General features: G+C 44.8%; 1 protein-coding gene across 4 annotated transcripts; it reads left to right on the top strand.

Moving 5' to 3' along the window:
• Positions 1–473: 473 nt before the first annotated feature.
• Positions 474–11,418, top strand: ZSCAN21 (zinc finger and SCAN domain containing 21). Of its 4 annotated transcripts, XM_058569191.1 has the most exons (5): positions 723–1,325; positions 6,846–6,960; positions 7,624–8,113; positions 8,659–8,851; positions 10,530–11,418. In XM_058569191.1, the coding sequence occupies exons 3-5, from the start codon at positions 7,718–7,720 to the stop codon at positions 11,366–11,368; spliced, it is 1,428 nt and encodes a 475-aa protein (XP_058425174.1). In that variant the 5' UTR covers positions 723–1,325; positions 6,846–6,960; positions 7,624–7,717; the 3' UTR covers positions 11,369–11,418. The 4 variants fall into 4 exon arrangements, with proteins under 4 accessions (XP_058425173.1, XP_058425175.1, XP_058425174.1 ...); XM_058569190.1 differs by lacking the exons at positions 723–1,325; positions 6,846–6,960 and adding an exon at positions 474–661; XM_058569192.1 differs by lacking the exons at positions 723–1,325; positions 6,846–6,960 and adding an exon at positions 635–680.
• The last annotated feature ends 502 nt before the right edge of the window (positions 11,419–11,920 follow it).

Raw genomic sequence — 11,920 nt, 5'->3', positions numbered from 1 at the left:
GCGGCTCAGCACGAGCAGCGGGAGACAGAGGTAGCCAAAGACTTCTTTATCACGTCCTGCAGCACCTGGAGCGCTGGGAGGGCAGCCTCTGAGACCCCGCGCTGGAAGCCCAGACCCCGCAAAAGGCCCAAGGGCACAGCTACTTCAGATTGATGCCGCCATGACGCGGTCTGAGAGTGACAACTGAATCTCTGGCTTCGTGGGCCAAGCGTGGGGCTCCGTGTCCATAAACCTGGACCGAGTTCTCACGAGGTGACGGGCCTAACTGTCACAGGTAACCCGGGCTCTGAAGTCCGTGAGGGGCCGAGGTCACCACCGCGCCCACGCCTCTCCCTGGCCCGCGGCGTCGGGCGCGCGGTGCGAGAACCGCCGAAGCCTTCATCTGCTCCGCCCTTTCTGGGAAGAAAAAAAAAAAAAAGCGGGGGGGGGGGGCCAAGGTCCCCGCCTGTTCATGTTATAGGGGGCGACTCTGCGAGTCTCTAACTCGCCCCAGCCTCCCGCGCACCCGAGACACCCAGATATAGATAAGACCTCCCGAATTCCTAGAGGGGTCGCTGCGGCCCCGCACAACTCTCCGCGGGAGCGGGGCTGTGACGCACTTCCGGCTGCGCCGGCCGCCGTGCGCGTCGGTGTCCCAGCCCCCCAGCGGCTGTGACTCACGGTGAGGTTCGGGATCCCAGGTTCGCTTGGCGGGAGGAAGAGCTTGGCCGAAAGGGTTCGGGGAGGGAGGAGTGGGTTAGGAAGCTGTGGCCTCTGGGGAACCGCAGACTAGTCCTGGCAGGGCTGTGGGGAGGAGCCTGTCCCTACCCAGCCCTGGACGGTGGAGGCGCTGGCGCCCTGCAAAGCCTGTTCCTCCCCCCAGGGGATTAGCAAATGAAACTTTGTCCATTTCGCGTTCCAGAGCAGTTTTTTTGTGCGACCCCTGAGCCGAAGCACCGGTCAGTCTGACCGGGGCTGCCCTCTCCTTTCTGCTGTCTCTGAACGGGAGGTCCGAGCATAAGGCTAATTGATGAGAACACGACATGCCTGAGGGGGTTGGGGACCTCCGGTGAGAAACCGAGGCTCATTAGAAATCCTGGGTAGTGTCTGATCCAAGGGAGGAAGTGGTCCTGTTGGGCTTTGTTTAGGTTAGAAAGCACACGCTTAACGGATCTGCTCAAGGTTGGAGACCCATTTTTGAGGGAGCATTTATAGTTTGTTAAGGGAAAGGTGATCTGGTGGGTGAGGTACTTAGAAACCTATGTTAGATAAGGAACAGCTGGAAGACCTGTGAAGAAACGAGTTAAGCAATTATTTTCAGGCGTTGGAAGACTACTACGGAGCAAGTAAGTATTGGTCTAGGACCCAACTAGGATCAGTGAAGAAAGAAAAGAAAAAGTGATGCAAAATTTGGTTCGGTTTAGAGAAAACGTTGTAACAATTAGAACTGCCCAGCAGGAGAATTCTGTGCCTCAAGAATTATCAAATTTGCCTGCCTAGGAGTTTTCAGGTACAGAATGAGTGTGTTAAAGGCATTCCAGTATTAGTTGGTAAGTGCCACTGAATTGTTGGAATCTATGATAATTTGATTTATTTGTGCCTTATTTTGTTCCGGAATGGGTTTGGGGCACTTTTATAAGGGCATATAAGCTTCTGGAAATGAGCATAAAGAAGGAAGAAAGAGACTGGGAACAGAACAAAGGCCTTCTGCTTATAATAGACCATGAGCCTTTGCTTGATGGGCCTCTGGAGCTAAACATTCTAGATAGCCTAAAAAAGTAGTTCACTGTGGTTGAAGACAGTGTGAGTGAGTAATGAAGCCTCCATTTTCTATCCACATGCTTGTTTATTTTATAACACTTTATTAAGAAAATTTCTGAAGCCAAGACCTGGAGGGCATCCCTAAATGAACCTTTCGACAAACAATATGACTAAAAGTGAAATTACTGGCTTTGCTCAGGAAAAGAAAATCAAGACAGCATTATCAGAATTTTTTTTTTGATCTTTGCTAGTCTGATAGGTAGAAGTGTCTCATTGTAGCTTTAGTTTGCATTTCTTTTATTATAACTAAAGTTAAGCATCTTTTCATGAATTAATTACTAAGCTGAGATTTGAAAGACAAATAGAAGTCTGCCATGAGAATTGGGCATTGATGGAGCATAGGGCATGAGAAGGGGAGTGATGGGACTGGATGGAGAGGCAGAGGCCAGATTGTGAGTGACTGTTTGCCGTGCAAGTAAATTATTACGTGATTTCAAACAACTGGGTGATATGTGCAGCTTTGTATTTTAAACCTCTGCAGGTAGCCTTTGAGCCTGTGGAGACAGAATTGCCAAACTGGAAAATGGTCTGTGATTTCAAAGGAAGAATGGATATTGTCATAATGTTGCCAACTAGTTAAAAGCTAAAACTATTTGATAAAATTAAAAATAGGCTTTGTGTTATGTTTGAAATAGATCTACTAGAAACTATTAGGCCAATATTCTGACAATTGTTGGAAGAGAGTTAGAAATTAACTATTGTTGCTCCTAGAGACAAAACAGACAACTTTTTTTTTTAATAACTGTAAAAGGAAAAGACTTCACAGCTTTTTTAAATGTCCAGTTAACTCTGGGTGGTCTGCTTCAACATCGTAAGTGTTGTTGAAGTTAACAGCTTCAACAGCTGTATTTCTATCACCCCTCCATAATAGAACAGCGTTTACTAAGGCTGCTGTTTTCCCCAATGCCCCATTTTTTTAATTTAAATAAACATTTTATTTTAGAATAATTTTAGATGTATAGAAAAGCACAGGGGCCGGCCCCGTGGCTTAGCGGTTGAGTGCGCGCTCTCCGCTGCTGGCGGCCCGGGTTCGGATCCCGGGTGCACACCGACGCGCCGCTTCTCCGGCCATGCTGAGGCCACGTCCCACATACAGCAGCTGGAGGGATGTGCAGCTATGACATACAGCTATCTGCTGGGGCTTTGGGGGAACGAAAATAAATAAATAAAATTAAAAAAAAAATAATGAACAAAATGCATTGTCTAGATAAAAACACACCAGTCTTTAAAAAAAAAAAAAAGAAAAGCACAAAGATAATACAAGTTTCCGTATACCTCTCACTCGGTTTCCTTATTAACGCCTTACGTTACAGTGTACATTTGTCACAACTAGGGAACCAACATTGGTTCATTACGATTAAGTTCCACAATTTATTTGGATTTCACTAGTTTTTCCCTAATGTCCTTTTTCTGTTCCAGGATCCCATCCAGGACACTGCACTACATTAGTCTTTGTGTCTACTTAGTGTCCTCTGGTCAGTGACAGTTTCTCAGTCTTCCCTTGTTTTTGATGACCTTGACAATTTTGAGGAGTACTGGTCAGTTATTTTGTAGAACGTCCCTCAATTTAGGTTTATCTGATGTTTTTCTCATGGTTAGACTGGGGTATGGGTTTGGGGGAGGAAGTCCACGGAGGTGAAGTGCCCTTCTCATCCTGTCCTATCAGGGGCACAGAACTTATCACTGATGATGTTAGCCTTGATTGCCTGGCTGCGGTGGTGTTAGCCGGGTTTCTCCACTGTAGTGACTTCCCTCAACCCCTGTCCACACTCGCCTCTTTGGAAGCCAGTCACCAAGTGCAGCCCACGCTCAAGGAGTGGGGAGTTAAGCTTTACCTTCTTGAGAGGGAGTATCTGCATAAATTATTTGGAATAATTCTGTATGGGAGATTTGTCTCCCGTTTATTTACTCAGTCACCTTTTTTCTATCAGTATGGACTTATATTTATTTTATACTTTGGATTATAACCCAGTACTACATTATATATTTTGTTGCTCACGTTGTTTCAGCTGTGGCCATTGGGTGTTTTGTTTTTTTTTTTAGGTTGGCTTCTCTGTCCCTTTGACACACCCCATTGCTTTGTTTTTTGAACACTGTGTAGCAGGCTCCAGGCTCATCTTTTATATTCCCCAACCTAGAATCAACCATTTCTTCATTTTCTGGTGCCTCTTATTGGAAAATCATATTTGGAAACCAAGATCTGGGCACTCGGTGGCTGACTGCTACCAGCTTGTTATTGCTTCTAGACCTTCACAGCAAACAGAGCTAAGAAATAAATGTCTGTATCCTAACCCATGTGCACACACTTACCTAATTAAGCTAAACGTGAGTCCATGCTGCTGTATTTTTAGCTTAAATTTGTATTGATAATATTTTTTAAAAACCTACTTTCACAGTTTTTACTTCTTAAGAGCAGCCCCAAAGATCCAGGTATCATATTCATTCTTTCCACAGATGTTTGAGCACCTGCAAAGTACCAGGCGTATTCTAAACATGTGGAATATAGCAGTGAGCAAAATAGATGAAAGTCCCTGCCCTCTAGAGTTGATATTTAAGGACAGAGACAGTTAAAAAAATAAAAATAAAAAGATAAAAGATACAGTATTTTCTGGTAGTAAATGGTGTAGAGGAAAAGAGTAGATTAGGAGGGTTAGCAGTTGTGGGGTGAGGGAGGGCAGTGTGCAGTTTAAAACAGGGGGGTTAGGGGTGCCTCAGCAGGAAGTAGGGACCTGAAGGAGGTGAGGACGTGAGCCTTCTGTAATCTGGAGGAAGTGTGAGGCAGAGGGAGCAGCGAGGACAAAGGCTGTGCGGTGGGAGTGTGCCTCACACTTTAGGGAACAGTGACTGGGGTAGAATGAACAGGAGGGAGAGAAGTACAGGATGAGATCAGAGGGGCGACAGGTCTGCGATCTTGTGGGCCTTGTGCGCCATTGTGCTGACTTTGGCATTTCCTCTGTGTGAGACGTGAAGCCTTGAAAGGTGTGAGCAGAGGAATGATGTGGTCTGACTTGTATTTTAACAGGAGCACAGGATGTGTTGGGAATAGACTGAGGGGGCAGGGGTGGACGCAGTTAGGAGGCTGTTGCAGTTCTCCAGGCGAGAGGTGATGGACTGGGCGGCAGTGTGGGAGGTAGTGAGAAGTGGTCGAACTCTGGATCAGGATTTGCTTACGGATTGTGTGTAGAATGTGAGTGAGGAGTCAGGGATGACCAGGTTTTTTGGCCTATGTAAACAGAGTGATGGAGTTGCTGTTGACTGAGATGAGCAGCTTTGGGGGCAAAGATGAAGAATGTCGATTTTGGACATGTTAAACTTGAGGTGCTGTTGGACATGCGGGTGGCAATGTCAAGTGAGGAGTTGGTCGTTATGAGTCTGGAGTTCAGAAGAGAGCTCCAGGCTGGAGATAATTGGGCAGTTGCGAATACGTAGGTGGTAATTAAAGCCTTGTGACTGGCTGAAATCGCCCGAGAGAGTGAGTGCAGCAAGGAAGGAGGGGTCCAGGCACCCAGCCCTCCACTTGTTTGTGGTCCTGCTGAGATGTGAATTTGAATTGTGGGCACTGAAAACGGGTGCGCTAGAGTACGTCACTTCACTAGTGAGCCGGCTGAGCCAGCTGCCTGGCAGCAACATCTCGGGAAGCTTCCTCCTTCAATTGTAACTATGCACGTCTTCTGTAGAGGCAATCACAGAATGATCTAGTGGCATCGCTGAGTTTGGACTCACCAAGTGCTGGGAACATATCCCAGGTGAATGTGATATAGGACCCTCCCCGTTTAACGCTGCCTGTGCTATGTAACTCCTCGTGTCCTGCTGAGTTTCCCAGGCTGGATCCCAGAAGCTGAGCAGCCCAAACAGATTCCCATGTCTTTCCTGTTCTTGGGGTGCCCTCCTCTGGATAGAGTGGGAAGTTTTGTAACAAGTTATGTAAAGTTATTCCAACACTGAGGAGATATACTTTTAAGCATTTCTAAAGAATGCTCTCCAGACTGCTATGTCTGTTATTTTTAGATTATTTTAGCCTTTGGTGCTAATGCCTTTATTTTAGGAGACTAGATGGCAGTGCTTCTCCCCTGGCTCGGTTTACACGTAATCCTGAACTTGGGAGCTCCAGCAGTGTATTGGGTGCATAGGACGGCATGAGGGAGTGGACAGTGCTGATTCTGGTCCACCCTGTTGCAACACCTATTGGCATCTCAGGATCCTGCAGAATTGGGGTACAGGGAAGAGGAGTCCAACTACTGGCATCCTTGGAATTCTGAACTAATTAGCAGCTGATAATTATTGAATTTCTCATAAAAGCAAGGTTACTTATTGAGGTTCTAGTCCTAGAATCTCATTTCATATTTTTAAAACTTAGCAAAATTGGTCACAAAAATAAATGAAAGGGAACAGTCATATAAAATACATATTTTAATATATATTTACTAAATGTGTGAAACTAAACACCTAATATGAAAGCTATAACATAAATGTACATCTATTAGGGGGTTCTGTATGGGCTGGAATTGCTGGGGGTTTTTTCCCTTGGGTTTTGTTTTTGAAGGCCATGAAGTTTGAGCATTAGTAGTAAAACCTATTTTGTCAAAAGACTATTTGTGATCCCTTTAAAGATTTTATGATTTTCTGATTACAGAAGTAATGATACCCATTATAGAAAATTTGGAAAATCGAAAAACGAATGAAAAAAATTGAAATCGTTCCTAATTCTATAACCCAGAAAATCACTGTTCATGATTTGTCCTTTTTCTTTAATTGTGATTATGTGTATATTATGGGGAGGTGTGTGTGTGAGAGAGAGAGAGAGAAAGTGCGAGTTCTTATATTTCACATGCTATCAAGCCAGATCCATTGACATGGGTGTCAGAAATGAGCATCCTCAAGTTTTTTAATGCCCTAAGTTTGGATTATCTGCAACTCCTCTTCCCTCATCTTCAGCTTTTATAAGCCGTTTATACATCCTCTTTATGGTCTCTACCATTGTTGTCAATCTAATTTCATGTAACAAATACCCATATAGATTTTTATCTCTTTGACTCTTAATTGAGACTCTCTGGAGTTTTCCTGTCCTAGATGGTCCAAATGCAGTATGCGAGCACTTATGCGACATGAAAGCTCCTGCCTAAAGTTTGAAAACATGCTCAGGAAGGCCAGTCACAGCATGTAAGATTCATTAATTTATGTATTTTTCTTTCGAAATAGGTTTAATGAGTGCCAATAATGATAGACTGATTCTGTTGTCTGTGTCCTCATTTATTTTCCATCTCCCCCACTGACTTGGAAGCTCTGTGAGGGCAGGGGTGTGTCTGTCTCATTCATCACTGCAATCCCAGCAGTGAACACACAGCAGGTGTGCAATATATGTTGTTGAATGAATGGACTTCACTTTTTTGGCAAATGAAAAAAATAGAAGTAGTTGTATTTACTACAAATGTTTTTGGTATTCTAACATCAACTGCCCAAAATATTTAGAATATTTAAAATTTAAAAGAAAAAATACAAACATTTTTTGTTTCTGTCTTCTATTAAGATTTAATTTTTCCCTCAATTTCTTCTCAGCAGTACAAATCTTATCAAAATAAATACCTCTCTAAGAATATAGTTTTAAAATTATGCCGCAATGCATTTTTTAGGAGAGTGGAGACAAAGTAAAATCAAAGTAAGATATCCTGAGTGGACTCTAGAAAGATTCTGAACTGTAATTTTTATATGGTAGTTTTATGGTGGCCATAATTTCCACAATTTCTGGTGCTAAAGGTGTGGCTGTAAAGACCAAAAAACATACCTTTTCTTTTTGGTAATTTTGTGGTAACCGTATTTTTTTAGGTTTAACGTGTAGCCCTAAAGAACCAGAAACCCAAAGGAACCAATATTCCTGCTACACAGAGTCCCATCTTTAGTGAGTGTTTCTGGAGTCTGTATGATGACCAAGGTCCTGGGCATGGCCACAGGTCTGGGCCCGAGGCCTCCACAGGAGCAGGTGGGGCTTGTGATTGTGAAGGTCGAGGAGGAGGAGAAAGGGAAGTGCCTTTCTAGCCTGGAGATGTTCCGCCAGCGCTTCAGGCAATTTGGGTACCATGACACACCTGGACCCCGGGAGGCCCTGAGCCAGCTCCGGGTGCTCTGCTGTGAGTGGCTGAGGCCCGAGATCCACACCAAGGAGCAGATCCTGGAGCTTCTGGTGCTGGAGCAGTTCCTGACCATCCTGCCCCAAGAGCTGCAGGCCTGGGTGCAGGAGCACTGCCCTGAGAGCGCTGAAGAGGCCGTCACTCTCCTGGAAGATCTAGAGCGAGAACTGGATGAGCCAGGACAGCAGGTAGGCTGGGGAGGACCTTGTATTCCATGAGATTGGGAGCATAGCATTCCAGGAGGGAATGGGTTTGTCCATACAATGAGAATAGCTGAATGGAAGTTTCTGTTGAGGGCCGGCCTTGTGGCTTAGCAGTTAAGTGCGCACGCTCCACTGCTGGCAGCCCGGGTTCGGATCCCGGGCACGCACCAACGCACCGCTTCTCCGGCCATGCTGAGGCCGAGTCCCACATACAGCAACTAGAAGGATGTGCAACTATGACATACAACTATCTACTGGGGCTTTGGGGAAAAAAATAAATAATAAATAAATAAATAAATAAAATAAAACCACATTGCTTAAAAAAAAAAAAAGTTTCTGTTGAGTTAGACCATGTTTCCACCTATTTTTCTTCTGCATCCTGTACTGACTTTTAGCTTTGGGAATTGAATGGGATAGATATCTTTCTTTTCTCTTTCCTAGAGGTTCTACATAGCTCTCCTGAGATTTTCTTTTGTTCTAGTTCTTAAAGTGGGTTGTGCACAAACCCAGCCATTCCTAATTGTCTCTAGGTCTCACCTCCTCCAAATGAACAGAAACAGGTGTGGGAGAAGATGTCATCTTCAGGAACAGCAAAGGAATCCCTTAGCAGCATGCAGCCACAGTCTGTGGAGACCATTCCCAAATACGAATGTTGGGGGCCCCTGTACATCCAAGAGACTGGTGAAGAGCAGGATTTCACTCCAGAGCTGAGAAAGATTCAAGGTAGGGACCATCAGCCAGGCCCCGCTTGGTGCCCCGGGCCTTTGTGGTTGAAGAAACAGATAATTCTAATTACTGTTGTGAGGCAGTCCCCTAGATTGACTTGACTGGTCTGACTAGGCAGAAAGAGTTGCCTTTCCTGCCTCAGGCGCATCTCAGAGTCCTAGCCTGGGAACAGGTGACACACTCTTAAAGGGTCAGTTCAAGTGAGTTTAACAAACGGACTGTTTCCAGAGGTGTGGACAGGTTGAATGAACCAATACGGGTTGGTGCTTGTTCACTTGTTAATGATTTAGTGAACCTGTTAATCATCAGCTTTGGATGATGCAGAAATGGTCCCTGGTAAATTCTTTTTCAACATCTGCCTCATTAGGCTATTTAAAACTTCTGACTTTTGTTAAGTTACTTATTTCCCACAAAGTTCATGGCAACTTGAAGGGAAGTCTGTCCACGTAGCCAAGTGATTGTTCATCATGGAGAGTGTCGGGGATTTTAGCTGCTGCTGCTGCTGCAGTCACCAGCAGACAGTGAGTGGGGTGAGCCTAGAAGCCGCTGAGTGGTTACTGCCGGCAGAGGAAGGAAATAGATGGTCAGGTAGAGAGAGACACAGGGACGAGGAGGAGGGAGCTTAGAGAAAAGTACCTTGTAGATTAAGGCTTCTTTACTCCTCAAAGGGAGCCTGTTTTTCAGTGCATTTCTCTCACTCCCCTTTTCCGTGTATAGGGACGGTTAGATGGACTTTTAAGAAGTGTGACTGCCTAGTGAAATACTCTAAAAAAGATAGACTGGGGGCCGGCCCGGTGGTGCAGCGGTTAAGTGCGCAGGCTCTGCTTCAGTGGCCCGGGGTTCACAGGTTTGCATCCCGGGCGCGTACCAACGCACCACTCATCAAGCCATGCTGTGGCGGCGTCCCATATAAAGTGGAGGAAGGTGGGCACGGATGTTAGCCCAGGGCCAATCTTCCTCAGCAAAAAGAGGAGGATTGGCGACAGATCTCAGCTCAGGGCTGATCTTCCTCACCAAAAAAGAAAAAATATATAGACTGCTTCAATCTGATTTCAACAGTGTCACTTTATAACTAAACGAATTGTAAGACAAAGCCAATGTAGGTTAAATGATGTGAGTCAAACTCGGCGGTGGGGGGGAGGCTGTTAAGTGCTTTCATTCAAATTAATAAGGATCTGGGACTAGAGTGATTATAAATGAACTGAATGTTCTGTTTTTTTTGCTTTTATATTCGGCTTCTGTGAGAATATGGATTTTGTGAGTTTGCCACTAGCCCCTTCTCCCTTAATTATCCTTTTTATTTTCCTTAATCAACTTTGACCCTTTAGCAGTCTTTCTTGTTCCTTTCTGTCTGCGCATCAGCCATCTTTGCTGTTGTCCTCCTATGCTTGGTTTTACCTTGTTGCTGTCTATACGTGAAGTTCTTCTCCTGGCAGAGAAAGCCATGTGCTCGTCACACCATGACAGCTTCTGGTGGGGGCTTGTGTGAGAGTCTGGTCTTGTAACTAGATTTGATGGTGACTTATTTGTATCAGTGTGATATTGTGACCTCTCATTGAGCAATGTTTGGCCACCCTTTGGAACCTATCAGTGTCACTGATGATTCTATTTCTCTAACACTTTCTTCTCAGAACGGGAAACAACTGACGTGTCATTTTTCTACTTAATGTTTCAGATCATAAATTGAACACCCAGAATGAAGAATCAAGAGAGAAGCAGGAAGGTGCTGAAGAATCTCATGCAGAAGGATTCAAAAGAGATATCATTCCCGTGATTATTCCCAGTAAATGTGAGGCCAGGTTAGAAAGGCAGTGGGTAAACCTTGAAAAGGAAAGAGGAACAAAAACGCCTCTCCTAGACAAAGGTTCCAAGAAGGGTAGAGAGTTAATTCCTACTAAACCTCCCCCAGGAGAGAGACGTTACATATGTGCCGAGTGTGGGAAAGCCTTTAGTAATAGCTCAAATCTCACTAAGCACCGGAGAACACACACTGGGGAGAAGCCGTATGTGTGCACCAAGTGTGGGAAAGCCTTCAGCCACAGCTCAAACCTTACCCTTCACTACAGGACACACTTGGTGGACCGGCCCTATGACTGTAAGTGTGGGAAAGCTTTCGGTCAGAGCTCAGACCTCCTTAAACATCAGCGAATGCACACTGAAGAGGCGCCTTATCAGTGTAAAGATTGTGGGAAGGCTTTCAGTGGTAAAGGCAGCCTCATTCGGCACTATCGAATACACACTGGGGAGAAACCTTATCAGTGTAACGAGTGTGGGAAGAGCTTTAGTCAGCACGCGGGGCTTAGTTCTCATCAGAGACTCCACACTGGAGAGAAGCCATATAAGTGTAAGGAGTGTGGGAAAGCTTTCAACCACAGCTCCAATTTTAATAAACATCACAGAATCCATACTGGGGAAAAACCCTATTGGTGTAATAATTGTGGAAAGACCTTCTGTAGTAAGTCAAATCTCTCCAAACACCAGCGAGTCCACACTGCAGAGGGAGAAGTGCTTTAACTGGCAAGTATGCTCTCTCCATGGCTTTTGGATTTTTTTTTTTTTATTTTTTTTTTGAACTTTAGAACATGAATGCTAGGGAGAAATCCAGTAATTGCAATATAGACTCCGGTGGTGGGTTTTGTTTCACTCCACATCAAGGGATGCCTGAGGAGGGAGCAGAAGCAGCAGCACTGTAGGCGGGGGTCCTGGGGGCTGGGGGGGATTCCTCACTCCCCAGAGCTGGGGCAGGGTCCCCTCCCCTCACCACACTTTGGTCCCATAATCCATGCCAGCATTGCCTTTTGTATAGTTAAACTGATGTGTATCCAGTATAATTAAGGAAGAAACATTAAAACTGTTTAACTGTTTTAACATGTATTCAAGAATTACAATTTGTAAAGAATTGAGCCATACTGAACACAATCTGATTCAGAATAAACTTATAACATCTTGTAATGCCTCAGAACTATTATTAGAATAAATGATGTGTTGGTTATTAAACACTATTCTAGAAAGAGAAAAGGGTTCCTCCTGGTTTAGCTTGTGGAAAATTTGGATTTGGGTAAATGG

This window comes from Diceros bicornis, chromosome 26 (assembly GCF_020826845.1).
Source record: "Diceros bicornis minor isolate mBicDic1 chromosome 26, mDicBic1.mat.cur, whole genome shotgun sequence".
Classification (NCBI taxonomy): domain Eukaryota; kingdom Metazoa; phylum Chordata; class Mammalia; order Perissodactyla; family Rhinocerotidae; genus Diceros; species Diceros bicornis.
This window is presented reverse-complemented; position numbering and strand designations above follow the sequence as displayed.